The 22,618-nt window shown below is 42.1% G+C and overlaps 1 protein-coding gene across 2 annotated transcripts in view; it reads right to left on the reverse strand.

Annotated features, from left to right (window-relative positions):
* DCAF1 (DDB1 and CUL4 associated factor 1) overlaps nt 1-22,618 on the reverse strand; it is a 59,620-nt gene that overhangs the window by 10,624 nt on the left and 26,378 nt on the right. For both annotated transcript variants that reach the window (XM_054594683.1, XM_054594684.1), the window contains exons 10-22: nt 21,942-22,121; nt 21,195-21,404; nt 20,320-20,489; nt 17,156-17,280; nt 14,940-16,203; nt 14,181-14,379; nt 12,785-12,867; nt 12,184-12,268; nt 9,397-9,630; nt 8,716-8,809; nt 8,155-8,259; nt 7,867-7,940; nt 6,737-6,838 (exon numbers count right to left, since the gene is read on the reverse strand). In XM_054594683.1, coding sequence (XP_054450658.1) covers nt 6,737-6,838; nt 7,867-7,940; nt 8,155-8,259; nt 8,716-8,809; nt 9,397-9,630; nt 12,184-12,268; nt 12,785-12,867; nt 14,181-14,379; nt 14,940-16,203; nt 17,156-17,280; nt 20,320-20,489; nt 21,195-21,404; nt 21,942-22,121 — 2,925 coding nt within the window. The remainder of the gene's footprint in view (nt 1-6,736; nt 6,839-7,866; nt 7,941-8,154; nt 8,260-8,715; nt 8,810-9,396; nt 9,631-12,183; nt 12,269-12,784; nt 12,868-14,180; nt 14,380-14,939; nt 16,204-17,155; nt 17,281-20,319; nt 20,490-21,194; nt 21,405-21,941; nt 22,122-22,618) is intronic.

Here is a 22,618-nt window from a genome sequence, read left to right on the forward strand (position 1 = left end):
GGTATTGACAGCAGGTCCTAGCTCTAAATGTAGGTTCTATTTTTGTCATTTGGTTAGTGGGAACTTAAAATACAAATAAAATTCTTATTACAGAGTTGAGCTTACAGATTGAAAAGTAAAAATAAGATCCCAGAGCCAGGAAATGCATTCACTTAAGGTTCTCATGCCAACATTGCCTGCCTACACTGCACGTTCTGTATGTTAACGTATGCATTTGTTCTACCTGAAAATTAAAGACAAGACAGAGACCACACAGAAGTGGGCAAGAGAGACAGAGGCGTGGCTCAGTGGGAGCTGCGCCTCCAGCGCACAGGCCCACAGTCCGGAGGCTCACGGGGGGGCCCGGGCACACCTAGGCTACGGCGCAAGGAGATCAACTTATCCTAGAGCACGTGCCACACAGGACAGGAATGGCGGGAACTATCTCCAATGTTGCAGGCACCCGAGCGCACCGTGTGTTCTGTTCCCCCTACCCCTTCATCACATGGCCAGAAGCGTGACACAGGCATTCTAGCCAGCTGGCACCCCGGTGTGCCCTGGGCCCCATGCAGCCAACTGCAGCGTGCACCAGCAGGCCTGCCAAGGGGTCTCGCTGAGGCGTGCCCCTGGGGACTCCCTACAGCCAGACTCACTCGGGCTCCTAATGGCCCGCCAAAGCAGCCTCTGTGCATCTTCCCCCAGGCCTCCCCGTGGTCCACACCCACTCCGGCTCCAGCTGGCCTGCCAAAGACACCCCGCACATGCAGTCTACAAAAAGGAACCTCCTATCGAAGGCCACTCCTTCAAGACCAAGAGAGGCTGCTGTTCCACCTAATTCATAGAAATGTGCAGAGACAACCAAAATGAGAAGAGAGAGAACTATGTCTCAAGCAAAAATCTCCAGAAAAAAGAACTAAATGAAATGGAAACAAGCCATTTTCCAGATAAAAAGTTCAAAATATTGGTTATAAAAATGCTCAATGGACTTGGGAGAATAAAGGAACTTCAATAAAGAGACAGAAAACGTTTTTTAAAAATCGGAACTTCAGATTACAATCACTGAAATGAAAAATACACTAGAGAGAATAACATATTGGATGATGCAGAAGAGCAAGTCAGCAAGCAGGAAGACAAAGTAGTGGAAATCACCCAACTGGAACAGAGCAAAAAGAAATTTTAGAAATGAGGACAGTTTAAGGGACCTCTGGGATAATATCCAACGTGCCAACATCCAAACCACAGGGGTCCCTGAAGGAGAAGAGAAAGGAACGGAAACCTATTAAAAGACACAATGGCTGAACACTTCCCTAACCTGAGGAAGCAAAGACAGTCCCAAAAAAGATGAACCCAGAGAGTCCCACCATAATTAATATGCCAAAAGTTAAAGACAGAATCCTAAAAGCAGTAAGAAATAAAGCAGCTAATCACATACAAGGATCCCACATTAGGCTGTCAGATGATTTCTCTCAGCAAACACTGTGCACGCCAGAAGTGAGGAAGTGGAGAAAACCCGCAACCGAGAATACTCTGCTCTGACTCAGCCATCAAAGGGGCTTGTCACCACTGAACCTGCACTACCAGAAATGTTCAAGGGACTGCTTTATGCAGAAAAGGCCCAAACTGAAATAAATAAATAAATAAATAGCTCTGCATATATATATGAAAGAGGAGATCTCACTGATAAAGGCACACATACAGTAAATATGGATCAACCAATTATAAAGCCAGTATAAAGGTTAAAAGACAAATGTAGCCAGAGCGTGTGTAACTACAGTAATAAATTAAGGGACACACACACACAGATATAAAATATGTCAAAAACGTAAACGTGGAAGGAGTGACTAAAACCTAGTGTGCTTTCAGAATATGTTCTAACTGAAGCAAAACCCAACACAGACTGCTATAAGCAGAGCTTGTTATATACGAATCTCATGGTAACAACAAACCAAAGACCTGCAACAGAGACACAAAATGTTTAAAAACAAATCACTAAGAAAGGCATCAAATGTACAAGAAAGGAGAGCAAGAGAAAAAAGGAACAGAAAGGACTACAAAAACACCCACAGAACAGTTAATAAAATGGCAATAATTACATACCTATCCTCAATTACTTTAAATATAAATGTACTGAACAATCAATCGATCACAGACATAGGGTGGCCAAATGGGTAAAAACAAGGCCCACGCAAGTGCTGCCTACAAGGTACTCACTTCAGACCCAAAGAGACACCATCTGAAAGCAAGGAGATGAAAAAAGATATTTCGTGCAAATGGTACCAAAAAGACAGGTGGGGTAGCGATCTGAGACAAAACAAACAAAGACTATCTATAACAAGAGCTAGAGGCCTACCTCAAGAAACAAGAAAGCAATCTAACCTTATACCTGAAGGAACTAGGAAAAGAAGAACAAACGAAGCCCAAAGTGAGTAGAGGAAGGAAATAATAAAGATCAGAGCAGAAATAAAAGAAATAGAAACTAAAAAATAAAAATAAAGATCAATGAAACTAAGAAGTTTTTTTTCATCTAAACAAACCTTTCACCAGTTTCATCAATGGCATTTTTCACAGAACAAATAATCCCAAAATTTACATGAAAACCCAAAAGACTCTGATAGCCAAAGCAAACAGAACAAAGCTGGAAACGTCATGCTTCCTGATGTGAAACTCTACTAAGAAGTGACAGGAATGAAAGAAGTGTGGCATTGGCACAGAAGAAACACACAGATCAATGGAACAAACTATAGAGTCCAGAAATATACCCACATTCATATGGTCAATTAATCTACAACAAAGGAGGTAAGAACACACAATGAGGACAGGACAGTCTCCTTAACAAGTGATACTGGGAAAACTGAACAGACACATGCCAAAGCATGACACTGGACCACTTTTTTATAGCATATACAAAAATAAATACAAAATGGATTAAAACCCTAAATGTAAGGCCTGAAACCACTGAATTCCTAGAAGAAAATATATTCAGTAGACTTTATAACACTGGTCGTGGCAAGGTTTTTTGGATATGTTTTCTCAGGCAAAGGTCACAAAAGCAAAAACAAACAAATGGGACATCAAACTTTAAAGCTTTTGCACAGTGAAGAAACCTTCAACAAGACACAAAGGCAACCTTTTGAATTGAAGAAGGTATTTGCAGCAAATGATGTATTTTAATATCTAAAATATACAAAGAACTCATACAACTCAACATCAAAAAATAACCCCATTAAAAAACAGGAAGAGGGCCTGAATAGACATTTTGCCAATTAACACATATAGGCAGCCAAGAGACATTAAAAGATACTCCACATCACTAATAAGGGAAACGCAAATCAAAACCACAATGAGGTACTACCTCATACCTGTCAGAATGGGTCTTTTCAAAGAGAGAACAGATAGCAAGTGCTGTCAAGGATGTACAGAAAAGGAAACCCTCATACACTGTTGATGGGAGTGTAAATTGATGCAGTCACTATGAAAAACAGGATGGAAATTTCTCAAAAATTAAAGACAGAGCTGCCATACGACTGAGCAATACCACTTCCGGGTACTTATCTAAAGAAAACAAAACCACCGATTCAAAAAGATGCCTGCACCCCCACGTTCACTGCAGCGTTATTTATAATAGCCAAGATACGGAAACAACCTGAATGTATGCCTCTCAAGGAATGGATAAAGGAGATGTGGTGCAGGTATAAAATGAAGTATTATTCAACCATAAAAAAGAATGAAATCTTGCCATGCAACAACACAGATGGACCTACAGAGCATTATGTTAAGTGAAATAAGCTGGACAAAGAGAGACTAATATCATGATTTCACGTACATATAAAATCTAAAAACCAAAACAGAAACAAACTCACAGATACAGAGAACTGGTGGCTGCCAGAGGGGAAGAGGGTGGAATGATGGGCAGAAGAAGGGAAAGGGATTAAGAAATACCAATTTCTAGTTATAAAATAAGTCATGAGATATAATGCACAGCATAGGGAATAAAGTCGATATTATAATATGTATAGTGACAGATGACTCTGAGACTTATGGTGACCGCTTGGTAAGGCATATAAACGTTGAATTACTATGCTGTACACCTGAAACTAATATAATACTGTATGTCAGCTATAATTAAGATGCTCTTCAGTAGGTGAAAGGATAAACAAACTGTGGTTCATCCAGACAATGGAATATTATTCAGCACTAAAATGAAATGAACTATCAAGTCATGAAGAGACATGGAACAAACATAAATACAGAGTAATAAATGAAAGAAGCCAATCTAAAAAGGCGACATACTGTAAAATTCCAAATAGATGATATTTGGAAAATATCAAAAGGGAAAAGGCAAAACTGCAGAAACAGTAAAAAGATCACTGGTCGTCAGGGTCTGTGAGAAGGGAGGGGCGAACGTGTGCCACACAGACGGGTCTGAAGGCAGTGAAAAGAAGCGGCGTGATGCTACTATGGCGGACCCATGCCAGTGTGCGCTTGTCCAAACCTCCGAATGTACAACACCGAGAGAGTGCCCGGATGTCCACTATGAATTCTGGCTGATAATGATGCATCAAGACTGGTTCATCGATTATGACATGTATCGCGCTGGTGTGGGATCTTGCTGATGGGGAGGCTACACACATGGGGACAGGATGTAATGGGTGCATGGGAAATCTCTGTGCCTTTGCTTGATGTTGCAGTGGACCTAAAACCGCTCTATAATGCTCTATAAAATAAAGTCCATTCAAGAAAAAGCAAAGATTATTGTACTGAGGATGTCATTTTCCATAAAATGCTTCATAAAATAGTATTTCCATGGTACCCAACAAGAATGATGACTATATCCATCTGTGTGTGAGGGGGGAGGGAAGACAGACCTAGGAAATGCCCTCCCCTAGAAGGGCCTCCCCAGAGGAAGCCCCTCTGGGAAGAAGAGGAAGCGTGGCACCTCTGGGTCCGGAAGCAAACCCCGAAGAAGGCTCTGCTCTGAGCCTGCAGTGGCTCGGATCCCCAAATACACAGGAGACTCTCCTCTCCTCACTCTGCTCAGGCTCCCATTTCTGGGGGCTGTGAATTATTTCTAAGCTCTAATAAAATGCATATTCAGCCAGTCGGCACATTCCACAAGAAACAGCAGAGATCAAGAAAGTGCCCACGGAGCTGCTGGGGGCCGCTCTGTGTTAGCTGTACAACCACAGGTGGACGAGCACTCGACGACTAGAGGGCAAGCTCGAGGTTCGTGACCCATGAAGCCCAACAGGGGTGCACACACCTAAATCTCAAGGGGGCAAAATCAACACCCTTCTTTAGTCAGTACTAATGCCTGTCAGAGAAAAACATGGGTCATCAACCATAGCATTAGACTTCACCCAAAAAATACCTGTAAAATTACAATTTTCAAAAATTGCTGCATTTAAAAAATTCTTTTAAATCTTAACCAAGTACCAGCTATTTGGGAAGGACACTATTAAATCTTAACTAAGTACCAGCTATTTGGGAAGGACACTAACAGAAAGCTCCACTAGCCCTAACCAGTGACCGATATTTACCAAAGAGGAGGGGAGGGCGGGGCAAGTGGGAGGGCAGGGCCGACCCAGGAGAGGCCGCCCCTCTCCCTGCCCAGAGCGCCTCTGTGCCCTTGAAGAGGAGACAGCACCAACACTGGGCAATGCCATGGTGGAAGGAAGAACCACGAGAAAATGAACCCATGCTCTGGAAAAGACGACATTTACCTGCTTCAGTATGTGCAACAACGAAGTAAAACCCAGTCATTCATTTTCAACTTTGTATTACTCACCCAGCAATAAATAGTTCTCAGATATAAATATTTGTCAGATGAGACAAAAAGAATTTGGCCTGGAGAGTGTAAGCTTAGAAAAAAGATATGGTTATGAGCCCAGAAAACAGGAAAAATCTACCAAAATTCTTCTGGTCCTGACACACCACACAGGTGATCACCTAGCATAATATGACCTAAACGAGACCTGGCTGGTGCAGCTCAGCACATTGAGCGCCAGCCTACAAACCGAAGGGTCACCAGTTCGATTTCCAATCAAGGGCACAGGCCTGTGTTGCAGGCCAGGTCCCTGGTGGGGAGCGCACAAGGGGCAACCACGCACTGATGTTTCTCTCCCTCTCTTTCTCCCTCCCTTCCTCTCTAAAAATAAATAAAATTTTTTATTTATTAATTATATCATGGGGGGCCTAAATTAAAATCCCCCGTGAAAAGGAAAAGCTAATACTCTGTGGGACATGCAACTACTGACTCACATTTCATAAATGTTTACTTCCTCAAAAGGATCACAATCTTCTCTTTATCTATAAGCACTATTCTATTACTCAGAAAACAGACCACACCATACGAGTGAGAAAACGCAAACCAGGGCTTCATAAAGGCTAGGCCATCCCTCTGACCTCGGCGGTGCCTCCCCAGCCCGGAACTGACACTGGGGGTACAGCAGCTACTCACCCTGCAGTCGGCAGGGCACTGGCCCAAGGGGAGTGCGAAGAGCCCTCTAAACAAAGTCAGAGGCTGCTAGCCCACAAATTCATTTCCAGTGGAGCTCACAGGACCATCAGGCACTGGTTAAAGTTTCGTAATAACAAAACCTATTTTCTCCTGGGTTCCAGTGATCAAGGGCACGTGATGGCCTTCAGGCTATGCCAGCAGGCAGCAAAGGCTGTTCTTTAATAGCCCCTGTGGCAAAAAGACGGCAAGCGTGGTCTCTATAAAATTGTTCAGCAGAAAGAAACCTCGAAGACCACTGACCTGGTCTTCCTCTTCATCCTCGTCTTCTGCCAGGCGCTGCCGGCCCACTTCGTACAGCCTGCACACGGTGTCCATGTTGAGAGCGTCAATGCTGCTCTGGTTCTGAAAGAGAACGCCCCGTCCACAAGGAGCCATCAGTCTGCGGCAGGCCCACCCCATCCGTACCTCGGCTCTGACTGGTCCCCACGCACCCTGACCCTGTGGCTACCAAAGCTTCCAATTATTCCAAATCCTTCAACTGACTCTGAAAATGTTATACGTAGGACACAGAAGGAAAGAAAAGCAGGATGAGAAGGCTTGGCCAGTGAGAAACATAGGCATAAGAGGGACCGCTATCCTTGGAACAAACCTGTCTTGCTCTGGAGAGAGATCTAGACACCTCTAAAAAAAAGCATCGCCTGTCCTGGCCAGGTGGCTCAGTTGGCTGGAGCGTCATCCCGTACACCAAGAGGTTTGGGGTTCAATCCCTGGTCAGTACACATACCTACGTTGCTGCTTCAATCCCAGGTTGGGGTGCATACAGGAGGCAACCAATCGATGTTTCTCTCTCATATCAATGTTTCTCTCTTTTTTTTTTTTTTTTTAGTGAAAATTTTGTTTATTTTTAGAGGTGGGGGAAAGGAGGAAGAAAGAGAGGGAGAAAAACATCAATCCCTTGTCTCTTTTATGTGCCCCAACTAGGGACTGAACCCACAACCTAGGTGTGTGCCCTGACTGGGAATCGAACAGGCAACCTTTTGGTTTGCGGGATAATGCCCAACCAGCAGAGCCTCAACTGGTCAAAGCTATCAACGTTTCTCTTTCCCTCTCTCTCTCTCCCCCTTCCTCTCTCTATAAAATCAATAAACATACCCTTGGGTGAGAATTAAGAACAATAATAAAGAAATAAAATTAAAAGAGGTTAGTCCGGGATAACAGGAGACAAGATTCTCCACACTGTTTTATATTGGCATTTTCTTATTATTTCCCTTATACTGTATATCCCCCAAACTCCATCAAATGAGGTTATCAATAATCTACCATCAGAAATGCATGAACTGTGTGACACATCTTACATCAAGCAAAATGCCTGTCGTAATGTGAGCCTAAACACCACAATGGAATAGCAGGGCTCTACTGGCTCCCTTTACCTCAATGACAGCAAGGTAGCAGTCTTTGGTGTCTGTGCACAGGTCAAAGATGTTCCGTTTCACATCGATGGTGGCTGGAAAACAGAAAGCAACAAAACTCGAGACTGGACTACTGCTGCAACCTTAAAATCAGCTTCTCTAAAAGAATTCAAGTTGATTGTTCATAAATATTTCCATAACTCTTCTGCTTTTCAATGAAAAAGTACAGTTCTCTTAGAAAAGAGAGGATCTTAAATAAGAAACACCAAAATATAATAGAATGATCAAGGTCTGCCCCTTCACCCTTACCTATAGGTTTGTAGTCAGTTGCATTAAATGTTCGGAAGGATGATCCAAAAGGGCTTTTCATCCTCTCTTCCATTAAGTCATCTTCATCATCTGCCTGCAACATAGCTAGTTGGGGGGAAAGGGAGGAAAGGGGTAGGAGAGTGAAATACTATTGGATCAGAACATCCGCTCTTCCCAAGTGTCCTCCTAGCATATCCCCACTGATTTAGCAAACAACACCCTCAACTCCTCATCTAGCTCCCAACAAAGTGTTAACAGAGTGAAGACTCACAACATCACAAGACAACAAAAGTTTGAAATTTTTCTTAAAGTTCATGATACACAAGGGAAAATACTGTATGATATTTCTTCCTATACAAGATCTTCAAAGTGGTCTTTTACCCTAAATCAATATTATTTCATCTTTTTTGTTATCATTTGTATATTGTTTTATCTTTTATGCTACAACTTTCAAATGCTTTCCAATTCACATTTGTGAGCACTTTCCAAAAAGGAAGTACCCAACTAAAGGGGGGAGGGGGCGAGAAAGAAGAAAGAGTATCGATAGTAAGAGCTGATCACCTCCATACATCACCGTCCCCGTGTGGTTGAACACCACACGGCACTGATCCAGAGCAGGAACTGTGTGTAAAAGGTGGAAAGTGCGAAGGTCCCACTAGGAGGGGAGCGGTCAAGAAAAAATATTTTATTTTAAAGAAAAACTGTTTTACACAAAACTTCGTCTCTAACCTCCTGAAGAAAATTCTGAAATATCCCCCCAACCACCTACCAAGTATTCATGTTTTAAAAGGTAATGAGGTCCGGGTAAACTAAGAGCATGTGATTGAATAACATCTCTGAAAACCCCCCCCAGCGCCCTTACACGTGAGAACCGCAGGAGCCCCCGTCCTCGACGGCAGAACGCCGTTTTACTCTCATGCCTAGCAATCGATTCCTATAGGGCAAACGTGAAATCCTTCTGAAGACAGATAAAAGCTGCTTCAATACTTGGGGAAGGGGAAGGCAGGATGTGGTCAATTCTCCCAACGCAAAGAACACATGCAAATGAAAGTCATCGCTAATTACCAACACTGACACCAGTCCCCTGGAGAGTCACTAGCACTTCAACCCAAAGGAGAGGCACCCAATGATGGCCTATGTAGGACCTGTGTAGATACTTCAAACAGATATTGACAGAAAAATAAATCGTTTCTGTCTCACAAACTAGGTAAGAGGAAAGTAAACCACGAGTATAAAGGATACAATCTCAGTATTAATGATGACCTCCAGCCCATTCGGATGGAAAACGCCGCTGATGTTCATGTTGAACTTGTCAAACTTGTGGATGGCCTGTGCAGAGCGGACATCCCAGAGGACGCCATCATTTAAGACAAGATCATCTGTAGGATTAAAGGTGGCACAGTTCCTCTTGTAGTTGTTGGCAAGATCTGGGTTAAACAGAGTCAACAGCTTGTTGCCAGTCTGAATATCATAAATCTTTAGAGAAGAAGGGGTGGGAAGAGAAAAATCAGACCAATCCATTCGTGGACCAATTCAAAGAGAAGCTGTGTAAAATCTCTCTCCCATGCTTTCTAAAGCCCACCAAAGTTACAAAAACTCTAATATTGTAAAATAACTGGAAAATAGGAAGACCACAACCATCCCAGCAAAGTTTAAGTGCTTTGGTTCCCACTCAAGGTTTGATAAGTCTTCAGAAGTATAAAAATGAGAAGTGAGGCTGCAATAGGGGATAAAAAAGCCCTCTTCTTCCCCTCTCCCTTTCAAGAAATAGAAAGTGTTTCTAACATTGAAACAGAAATTCTCCGTATAGGGTAACCACCAATTTTCCATAGAATACTCTTAAGGGTTACATTTTTAAAAAAGGCATCAATGAAATACCCATTTCTCCTAAAAATTTCCCTTAGCTTTACAATACTAAAAGTTCCAAGTCTATAGTGTACAGCCCATGCAGAGACCAGATCTTTCCCATCAGCTTACAGACATGCTGTAATTATTTCCCATCTTTTCTTAAAAAATCCTCCTCTAATATAGGAACAAATAAGGAGACGCCACAAGGAAACAATCAAACAAATCCAGATGATGGGACAAGACAACTAGCCTGGTCTCTTCAAAAGTCATTGTCATGAAAACTGGAGAAATGGTGCTTGGCTTTAAAACATTAGTGAGACATAACAACCAAATGCAATATGTGAATCTTGGCTGGATCCTGGTTCAAAAAAAAAAAACCAAAAACAAAAATACAAAAAAAATTTGAAACCAAACATATCAGGAACAATAGGGAAATGTGAGTATGAAATGGATATTAGATATTTGGGAATTACTATAAATTTCCTTAAATTTGATAGTAGAGTGTAATTATGTAACAAACATCCTTATTGTTAGGATATGCATGCTATAAGACAGGAATAAAATGTCATGATGTTTCCAACTTACTTTCAAATGATTCAGAAAAACACACATTAACAAATAAAGAAAATATGGCAAATCATTAAATTGATGAAACTAGATGGTAGGTATATGTACTAGTCTTCCAACCCTTCTATGTATTTCAACATTTTCGAAAGTGCGGGAGAAAACCTCACCACCCCATATCCCACACCTCAGCAACTACCCACCTCTGCTTCGTTTTTCAGCAAAATACCTCAAAAGGCTTGTTGCTACCCAGTGCCACCCACTCTTCCCCCGCTCTTCTCTCGTGGGCCCACTCTCATCAGGGCTTTGCCCCATGGAAACTTGCCAGGGACTAGCTCCTGACATAGTGAGCAACGACCTCACGGTGTCGAACCGAAGGTCACCTCTCAATTCTCATCTTCGGCAACTCCTCAGCAGTTTCTGACCCAACTGATCAATCCTTTCTCAAGAGTCTTCCCTTGTCTAGGGCACACCTTTTCTCCCAGGGTCTCCTGCTGCCTTACTGGCCACTTTCTGGTCTCCCTCCCAAGTTCCCCCTCACTTGGCACCTTCTAAATACTGGCACGTGCCTGGCCTGCATCCCATACTTCTTTTCTTCACAGCTTCCTTGATGACCTAACCCAGGTTCGAGGATCTAAATACTATCAACATGTGGACAACTCCTATATTTGTATCTCGTGTTCCCAACACCTCTCCCTCAACTCCCAATCTGTGTATTAAACTGGCCATTCCCTACTTGAATGTCTAAGAGAACCACAGACTCCATGTGTCCAAACCCCAGGGCCCAGCCGCATCGTTTGTCAGTACCGTCACCATCACGCCCACCTGGGCCACCCCCACTGCAGCGCTCACGTGTCAGCGGGCACGACACTCTCCTAACTAGAAAGCCTGCTCTTGTTACTCTCACAGAAACCAGACTCACACTTTCAAGAACTTTGAATCCAGTCATGGGTCCTCTGCTCAGCCTCCAATGTCTTGACCTCACTCAAAGATAAAGTCAAAGGTACTAACAACAATCTACAAGATACTACACAGTATGCCCCCACTGACTTCAACTCTTCCCTCCTCTTCCCCTCCCGCCTCCCGCCTGCCAAGTAAGAGCTAACTCCCCTGATATCCCTTGTGGGACACTCTTCCCCCAGACGTCTTTCCTTCCCACATATCCTTCAAGGCGCTGTCTGAGCATTACCCAGCCCCCCGCCGCCCTAGACAGAACCAAAGCACCCGCACAGCCACAAGCAGTCCCTGCCTCCCACCCTGTTCTTCAGCAGCGCTTCCTGCCTGATACACTGTGCATCTGCTTCTTCACTTACTGTCTCCCCAGTGAGGCTCCATAAACTCCGGGACTTTTTCACCTAAAACTTAGTATTTTAAAGTATCTGCTGCGCTAATGACATCTTTCTCAAGTTGCCAGATTAAGGTCTTGTTCGTTCCTTTTACATTTTTCCCAGATAGCTTAGAAGTACTTCATTACACTGCATCTCTAGATTCTAACCAGAACGTGGGCTGATGAGTAATTTATTTCTAGCTGCCCACAGGACTCACACCCTCACATTCAGCGCAGATTTCAGTACGATCAGGTGCCGTCAGTTTAGAAGCAGCAGATCCAGTACTTACATGGGCGATGTCTCCTTTTGTGCCTATGACCCGATCCTGAGAGTGCTTACTGAACTCGACATAGTGATCTTCTGTGAAGGAATGCCTACGGACAAACAGAAGTACTCCAGCAATGGCCCCTCAGGACATACTCAGTCAACTGACCGAAAATACAGGGGATCCTCAGGCTCCTGCCCAACTATACTCACCTGAAGAGTCTCAGTTCACAAAGAGAAAAATATCGTACACTTAAGATTAAAAAGAAAATTCCCTCCATCCAAGCAAATCCAAAATAATTAATAGGAATTACTTGGTTAAAGAAATGGCTAATAAGGCACATGTGCTTCTGAAATATGCCCCAGGCAAGAGCACAGCTGTCACGTGTGCACATGAGAAAATAAACACATGCGCCATTCTGGACTACTGCAGGGTCTGCTGTGTGATGGCGACGTAAACACCCAGTAAAAATACCTAGAAATTAAGACACATAAAACTTTATATTATTAGACATGAGCCACAGCGTTTCTCCCTTTCCAAAAAGCTCTGAGTACAAGAATGGGGAGGAAGGGGGGTATAATTTGGCAAACTAAAACACAGAGACTGAGTCGTAGAAGATACATACTTCATATCAAATACTGATTTCATTCCCCAAAGTGCAGACAGAGGCTGGCTCCAAGTTGCAGATGTCAACAGCAAGGACCCATCCTGAAAGAAGATGTGGGTAGCCATGTGTTTATATAAACACAAACATCATTATCTGCCATTAGCATTTTTAAAAACAAGCTTAAAAGATATTGTTGAATAATAAAGAAAACAGAAAAACTCCAAGGAAGCAAGAAATGGTTAGAAGCTGTTACAATTTAAGTACTGTATTTTGCCATGTATAATGCATTCCCGTGTAGAGTGCACACCCACATTTTTGGTCCAAACTTTCAGGGGAAAAAAATCTTTCATTTTAATTTTTTAATTCAATTATTTATTTATGGGGGGGGAGGGGATGATCATCGTGTTCCAGGGTATTATTTTGCATATGGATTTTATTATTGCTTTCTAGAGTTATACTTTTAACACATAAGCATAAATAAAAGAATTAAAAACATTTATATAGATATAGAATTAGTACTAACACATATTATGAGCACCTTATTTTTCCCTCAAAAATTTGGACAAAGAAGTGCACAATAAACACAGCAAAATACAGTACATACACCTGTACTGTCCTAAAAAATAACTAAGTTTAAGATAATATTAAATCCTCCTGAACTAGTAACATAAAATACAATAGCTCCAAAGGTAAGGAGGAAAAAAACTTGGAAAGATATGAAGATGGTTCCTCATTTCTTAACATTCGGCCATATTCCTCAGTCTTGAAATAATCAGTCAATTGAAACTATCTGTTAGACTTTCTAGCTAGGACTCATAAAGGTTTTTCAAAGAGAAAACCCAATAAAGCATAAGCCTCCTTTACTATAAAATCAGGAAAATTATCTCTGTCACCTCAACAATCCTGACTTTTAGGGATTGTAAAGGTATCAGTTCCATCCACAAAACAGTACTAATAAACAAGGACCCACTGGAATCATATAATGCTTATTTTCCTAAAAATTCATAGTGTCTTTAGATTTCTGAATAAAAGGAAAATTTTTATGATCATAGTTGGTAATCTGTTTTCAACAGAGGCAAATTAAATGACATATATGTCATTGATATATGATATATATGACACACACACATATCTATACATACACAGGTAGATAAATATCTCCAGGTCTTAGAACAGGGGTTGGCAAACTTTCACTTAAAGGGCCAGATAAACAAACACTCTACACTCTGCGGGCCACGTGGCCGCAATTCCCCACTGTGCTGTTGCAGCAGAGCAGTGCACGACCCTGTGAGCATGGCTGTGGTCCAATGAAACTGCATGTACCAACGCAGGCAGCCAGCCAGCCAAAGGGGTCAAAGTTCACCAGCCCGTGGTAGAGGAATGACTGAGAGCCCACCTGTGATGGGACCCTTACCCTGGAAGGCTCAAGGTGTGTGATGGCCGAGTTGTGACAGTTATAGCTGGCCTCCTCCTGCCCACTGAACACATTATAGAGCTTCAACTGCCCAGTGCAGGTGCCAAGCATCAGGAACCGTTCCCGTGCTGAGAATGCACAGCAGGTGAAGCCACTCTCATCCTCATTGGCTTCCCGGAACACTGAAATAGGACGAAACCTAAGCCAAAAAAAGAGAGAATCAGAGACAAAGAATGTGCAGAGACTCAGAATAAGAAAACTTTGCTAGAAAGATGAAAGAAAAAACACTGAGCACTGATGTTTTAAATACCTTCTTCCAACAAATCACATGACCTTCAGTTGTTCATTTTCATTCTAAGAGAAAAGGACCTCCACCCATGACCATATGTACACAACTAAAATTCCCATGTTTAAAACCTGTAATCCCATGATCTTTACCTAAGATTCATAAAGAACCAAAATGGAAGACAACTTGGACCAGCACAGAAACAAGCTGGGGAGCCTAAGACAGCAGGACCCCTGGCTTCTGGAGAGCACACCAGTCGCAGTAAGAACTACGGTGTTAAATCGGTATGTTGCCAACAATCACGGAAGGAACCCATGGCTGACAAAGGGGGTCCTGTCGCACTGCTCATCTGTTCACACAAACTGACAACCTCTGCCATTTCAGGCCAGTAAAGGGTCTTCTGGACTAATCTCTTTATGCTGATAAGGCCCAAGTCATTCCAATCCCCAGGAAGTGAGCTGGCCTCTCCTTACCTGCTAAATATAAGGTGCCTATCAAAGCACCCGCCATCCACCCCACCATACTTTGGAAATGACGCCCTGCGGTTCAGCCTCGAGGTGAAGTTTATTGGCGCCTGCCGCCTCTGTTTTGGCTCAGGACACTGATGAGGAGTAAAGAGAGAGAAAGGTGGGCAGGTGGCAACTGGGTTCTTGCAGCGTGCATGCTGCTCTCTAAGATACTCTGTGATGATACTGTCCAGCGTAGGCGGGGAAGGAAGATGTCTGTCCAACTGCTTTTTTATGGCTGGGCTTTGGCTGTAGGCGCCATGGTCCGACTTCTGCCGTAACACTCTGATTTTCCTGCCATTGCAGGGTGATGGTCTCTCTCTGATAAAACTGATCCTACCAATCAAAGGGGAGTTGCCTGCGTAAGACGGGCCAGGCAGGGCTAATGAGCCCTGGGGGGGCCGTGGCTGAGGATGGGCAGTGGGAGCAGGAGGGGCAGTGGCACCCACAGCCACATGGCTGCCCAGTCGAGTGGCAATGCCATTGGCGATGCGAGGGGTTCGGGGAAGAGAGACAGGAGAAGCAGCAGCAGTGACTGGGGTGAAGGCAGAAGAATGAGAGGCAGCAGTCATGGGCAGATCAGCCTCTTTCGTCAGCACAGTTGCTGTCTCCCCAAGCCCTTTAGAAATGAGATGGTTTCGTATCAACAGGAGCAGCTCTTTCTCGGGGAAGGAGATCCTTGACTGGGCAACAACATCTGCTTTCTGCAGTCGTGCCAGGGACACATCAGTGCCAATGAGAAGCGGCTTTCCTGACACCCGCTCAATGAGCTCGGCAGCATACTTGCAGAACTTGACGTGGTCGCTGCGCTTGTCCTGCAGTACAGGCTCCTTCATCAGCTGCTGGATCTGGCAACTGCTGAAGAGAGGCAGCTTGCTGATGATCTGCCTGACAGTGCTGCTTCGCGACAGGCCCACCAGGGCCTTGCAGGCCAGGGCCCGGATCTGGTCTGCATCTGTGATGGGCATCTTGATGGACAGCAAGGACAGAAGCACCTTGATGCCATTGTTGGACTGGACCACATTCCACATCTTGGCCAGCGTGTGCTCGCTACTTTTAGGAGTTTGAGGCAGCTTCCTCCGAGGCGTTCCAGAGATAAATTTGCCAATACTGGAAATCCGGTTATCTGGGCCACACACACAATTGATGATAATCTGAAGGGCTGACTTCTGAATTTCAGCATCATGGATAAAGAACTCACCCTCAGCCACTCCCAAAATAATGCTGATACCTATTGGGGTGGGGGGGGTGGGGGGCAATACAAAACACATTATACCTCATAAAACTCGTGGCCAACTTCAACGGTTGCTTCAGAGTCAAAATTTAAAGTTCTATTCATTCTGTTCCACTTAAAACAATCACACTTTTTAAAAAATGTACAAGGAATTGTTTGTATAAAGTACAATCAGTGCCACTATGATGTAGCTTCATGAGGCAATACCTCATACATGGTTGTTAAACAGGGGAATGATGTCAGTAGCACGTGGAGGTCACTAAGGTTAATGTGCAATTTTTCCTAGGCAAAGAGAGCAAAACTAATGGGGCTAAATTAAAACCATCAGCAGGAAAGAAACTCCCTGAGCCTGGCTGCGCCAGGGCAGCAGGAACCCTCCTGCTGTAGATGAGGGAAGTTAAACACAAGCGGCTGTGCCCTGGGCTTTCTGCCCAGAGTGGTGCAGCCCAGGGCGCACGGCCGGCCACACGACTTTCCGTGCGCGCATCGACAGCAGCCCTCATCAGCCCTGTTCTTCATAAAGTGTACTTTCAAACAGAGTGTATTTTCCTTATGTTTTTGGGCATGATAGCTTCTATCTATTCTGAGCTGCTTGCCAATTATGAGTTTTATTGGGGCTTAGATTACAAAGTCGCTTAAGGTTTTCACTATCTGCCCCAACCATTTTTCCTATAAACCTTATTTTCAGTGCAAGACTCTGCAGAGTACAAGGTTTTCAGGAATACACATATACCGTTATAGCAGAAATGCCTGTACCACTCAAAAACCCAAGTTCACTACCATGACTCCATTATATGGAGCAACACAGCATGACTTAGGACAGACAGACAGGTACCCTCCTCCACTACCCTGTTTCTACGATTTAGATGAGGTAAGTAACCACAACTAGGTTGGCAAAGGAAAACAAACCTGGACCAAACAATGACAAAAATGGCCAGATATAACCTACCTACAGTGGAGATGGTGGAGCCAGCCTCATCCAACACATCCACTGGTTCTGCCAACTGGAGCTGGATTTTTGGCACAACAGTAAGAATAGCCAGGACATCCAAAGCAAATCGCACAGTGTCATTCCTGGACAGGAAGAAGAATTAATCAAAGGGAAATAGGATACAGCCACAATAAACACAGTTTTTTGTTGTTGTTTTTTTTTTAAAAAAAAAAAGGACAGAGAGAGAAGAATGGATCAGAACTACTACCTGTGTGGCTCTGTCCCTAGCCATAATGTAAGTTACTGTGACATTACTTGCAAAAAAACATGGGACTGGAAATTTCACCTATCATTCCTAAAATTAAAAACAAAAGGTAATCCCCAATGCTGGTAACAATGTAGGGATGAATGCTCTCCAACTTTTGGTGGGGTCAGAAGTTATCAAGAGGGTACTCTTTTTAGAGAATAATCTGGAACTATGAAGCAAGATTCTTAAAATGTTCATAACTTTTGGCCCAGGAATTTCACATCTTAGAATCTGTCCTAAGAAAATAATTAGACATACAAACAAGTATCTATGTATTAAGATGCCCATTATCACATCATTTAAAAGAATTAGAAAATCTACCTAGACAACAGGAATACATGTGTTAGTCATGATACACGCATATGGTAAGTTGTTCTGCAGGTATTGACAACTGTTTTCAAAGAACTCTCATTAAAGGACGAGGGGAAGGCTCAAAATACAACATTCATGAAATAGATATAAAATTTAAAATGTGACAGTATCAAGCACTGGCAAGCAAGCAGGAAAATAACGCCTCCCATATACTGCTAATGGGAGAAGAAAACAGTACAGACATTTTCCAAGCCCTTGGTCAAGACCCAGTAGAGATGAAATGCAGACACCCCATAACCCAGCCAGTGCACATTCTCTAGAGGCTCCCAAAGGAGGTGCGTGGAACCACTCATTTGATAGCTAAAAAAATAAAAATAAAAGGCCAGAACGAACATTAAATGTCCCTCAAGAGTATAAACTGTAGCTAGAACTACAAGAGTTCAAATAAATATCCACACATATAAACCTCAAAAACATAAAGGAGAAAAAAAATCTGCAAAAGATACACACAGGATATTTATATAAGTTAAAAGCATACAAAAAGAGAACTATATTATTGTTTAGATACACACACAAATTTATAGTAAAAATATATTAATGGAGAAAATGTATTCCAAATTCAGAAGACTGGTCACTCGGGGGGCGGGGTGGGGGGCAAAAATTGTAAAGGAACTCAGAAAAAAGCAAATACAGCAACATGCCAACCCTGGGTATAGAGCAGTTACATTATTCTCTGTACCTTTCTATATTTTGAAGTATTTCATAAAAAAGATGAATATAAATACTACAATTTCAATTATTTACATTTATACACATTATAGGAAAAAAGACTGAAGAAATTAACAATGGCTAAGAATAATTTTCTTTTTATATAAGGTTTTATATATTCTAAGCAGAAACAAGTATTTATTTTTTAAAGTAAACTTTTAAAAGAGATATTCCAAACATATTTATATTTTCTTAATCCATATAAAGATTTACCAGTCTAAAATGTACTTATAATCTTCCTCATTATCTTTTGAACTTTCATCACCTTTTAAGAAAAATTCTCAAAGTAAATATAGTAATTCACAATCTCCTAAAATGGTGGTTCCCAAAGTGTGGTTAGGGAACATCTGGGGGTCTCTGAGACCCTTTCAGAAGGTCTTGTATAAAAACAGTAAGATGTTGTTTCCTTTTCCCACTCTCATTATCTCACAAGTGAGTGTGCAGTGGAGCTTCCCGCAGGCTGCCATGTGTGGTGTCACAGAGGACTGAATATAGAAGCAAAGAGGAGATACCAAGCCAGACATTTTCAAAACTTGCTGAAATCATCTGGTCTTATTTTGGAAATTTTCCAAAAAAAATGCTAACATGTAATGGGCTCATACTATTTTTAAATAAATTCACAAATAATTCCATATTTTCTCAATTTCAATTTCTAATTGGTAACTATCACTAGCTATAACACAAAAACAAAGAAGGCTCTTTGGGATTCTCAACAATTTTTAATACAGTAAAGTGATCCTACAACCAGCAAGTATGAAAATGGCTGTTCCAAAAGCATCCCCTAGATTCAGCATCCTGGGATTTCAAAAACAGTGTGTGCACCATAAGCAAGCCTCTTGTGTCTTCACGGCAATGGATGAACGGGGAAGGTCGAGAACCACTATATACACAAACTTTGTTGTATTTTCTCTTCAGACTCTCTCTTTTCCAAAATACCGTTTCAGCCCTTCTTCCACCCTCTCCTACAGAACCCAGCTAACCTCCTGCCTGTGTCAGCTGTCCTCTGTAAGCCTCATCCTACTCTGCTCTACTTTTAACTGAATGGTGAAATATCACAACAAAAGCAAAAAATAGTTTTATGCAAAGATAAAATAAACATGACCCCTGCCTGTGTGCAGTATTTATTTTAATCATTTTTTAAATCCTCACCTGAGAATATATTTTTTGATTTGAGAGAGAAGGAGAAACATCAATCAGTTGCTTCCCATACCTGCCCCAACTGGGGATCAAACATGCAACCTAGTTATGTGCCCCGGCCAAGAATCGAACTGCAAACTTTTAGGTGTATGGGATGACGCAGGAGAACCACCAACTGAGGCACCCAGGCAGGGCATGTGTACAGTTTCTTTAATCACCAAGACCATAAATACAAATACTCTGTAAATTAAAAATGATATTATCATGTGCCCTGGCCAGATGGCTCTGTTGGTGGTTCTCCTGTACACCGAAAGGTTGCAGGTTCAATTCACAGTCAAATAGTTAGGCTGTGGGTTCAATCTCTGGTTGGGCGGTACAGGAGGCAAACAATGGATGTTTCTCTCTTACATCAATGTTTCGCTCTCTCTAAAATCAGTAAACATATCCTTGGGTGAGGATTAAAAAATTTTTTAAAAAATGACTACACCTTCTTCTTTGGGAAAAAATAATAATAATATCATATTTAATCTAGTTCCTCAGACCCAAACTTCAGTAAGTTCACCAAATGTTTGTTAAATGTACACTATGTGCAAACCAGTATCAAGTGTAGCAGAAAGCAGAATTCTAATTTCATTTGAAAACCTCTCGCTGGTCCCACCTTGCATAGTAGGTCTTCCAATTGCAGGCAATAGAAATAAGCTGCAACAAGAGTTGGACACAAGAAAGTTTGAGGAAGACTTCAGCGGGTTCCCAGTAGAGCTGCGCTGGGCCATATTCTATCAAAAACTCCATCATTTCCACAATCTGTTCATGAGTATATGAACACGCCTGTAAGGAGAGAGGCATATCATTAAAGAACTCTCTCATCTGCCTGCTACCTTCTCCAGCACAGTTCTATGGCCAGCAGGTTTTAACAATAAAGCTAAGTAGTAACAGTTTTCAAATTACACAATCCTTCAGTCAATAGCCCACATGTGAAAAAATGAATATATGTTTAATCTTTCATTTATAACTAGACTCACAATACACTCTGTCCAAAAAGGTAACAGAATGTTCAATCTGTTAGGGCATATACAAAATTTCACAACTTAAGAAGAAAAAGAAGCACCATGTAAAATAATGGGTTTCTTTTACTTGTGATATTTCAAAACATGCAGATACTAATCTTCATCCCAAAACATAGCAAATCCAAAAATGAGAAAGAACTGGAGTTACAGATGTACCCTTTCAGGTTAGAAATTTCACATAAGTGGAGTATCTACTACTTGTCATAAAAGACAGCCCTTTTACACACACTTCAGTCCATGTTTTAGTTCTAGTATCCCAGGAAAGTAGCAATTCACAACTGGGAATAAAATGAATCCTTGAAATCCACCTGTTGCATCCATTTCCCAGTATTCTGCCTCTGCAAAGGACAAGTATAACCCAAATATATGCATCCTGCAATGACTCCACTGATCTGAATGTGAGCTTCAGGGCCACAATTGCTAAAGTGTGTTAACAACAGTCCCCTTTAAGTCAAGGTCCTCTCACCTTGTATGGGGGTTGAGGATGGACAAGAATGCCACCCTCAGTCCTCTGAAGTGACTGCTTCACTTGTTCCAACTTAATGGCCAGATGAGCCTCAAAGTATTTGCGCAAGGCCATACAGGTATGTTTCCCAGTTTGGCGGCTAGCAAATATTTCATCATCGCTCAGAAGTGCACCCTGATCTTCCAAATTTAGAATCTCCAAAGTACTGATCTATTAAGAAAAAAACAAAAGAATGGGAAAAGAACAGGGGGACGAGGGAAAGACAATAAATAGGAAGAGAAAAGTAAAAGGAGGAAAAAGATTTCAGTACACCTTTATGTTCAACAAGACTGAAAAACAACAAAGAACATCTGTCTATACATGCTAGGAGTAGCCATAGGAAAGCAAAACATTAAAGCCATATTGAAAAATTAGTCTTCAATCCATTTATAGACATACAGGCACAAAACCTTTTGCTTTTAGAAAGATCAAGATCATCAACAACAATTTCCCTTATAAGATTACTGAATTCAAGGCATGCCTGTAATGGCAGAGATTCCTCTAGGAATCTCTTAGGAGGTAGAGAAACTTAGGAGGAAGAGAAACTTGTGACAGGGGTGGAGGCGGGGGCGGGGGGGCGGTTCATCTACAAAGAAAGATAGCAAACTTCCTCCAGTAAGAAGCTTCCTCTCTTCAGTGCTGCTGCAGAGCAGCCAAGAACCGTAGGACCCCGACTCCTTGCTGAGAGTAGCCACTGAGGAACCTCACCAAGTTCACGAGTCGACGAAGGCCATCATAGCGGTCAAAGAGCTCCAACACAGCCCGGAAAGAGAAGCAGATTGAGAAAAACATGGTAGCATGGCAGCATCCTGAGGCATGAGAACATTCCATTAACCACAAGGTATAATTCACCACATCAGACAGAACATTGTGGGGATGCATGCAAACCTGCAAAATATAAAAATAAAACAATTTTTAATTTGGGGGGAGGTAAAGAAACCCTTGAAAGGACAAAAAATTCAACAGTGTCAATAGATATTTTTGTAGAATACAATGATCATTCCTGGTCAAGTCATTCTGAGTTTAAAGCTTAAGTCACAATTTTATAACAATCTGTTCCATATCTGAGAACAGCCTACATTTTAGATAGATATTTAAATTTAACCTATATACTTACCAAGTTTTGCAAATATTTACATTCTTTAATGTTCACAATGCTCTGTTACACAGGTATTTGGATTCCCATTTAACAGATGAGGAAGAGGCTCAAAGGAAGGGACACTAATGTCTACAAGTTTAGCATCCATTTGCTCCACTGATTCATTCCCACACATTTTGTGGGGCAGACAAGAATTTCTAAAGCACTGCCCAAGTTTGAATGGTACTTTTTCTCTACCACAGCCATAACTGCTTTTGTACATATGCACACAGATTAGGCTACTATT

The sequence above is a fragment of the Pteronotus mesoamericanus genome, unplaced genomic scaffold, assembly GCF_021234165.1.
Source record: "Pteronotus mesoamericanus isolate MK-2021 breed Mesoamerican mustached bat unplaced genomic scaffold, CSHL_Meso_final scaffold_533, whole genome shotgun sequence".
Taxonomy (NCBI): domain Eukaryota; kingdom Metazoa; phylum Chordata; class Mammalia; order Chiroptera; family Mormoopidae; genus Pteronotus; species Pteronotus mesoamericanus.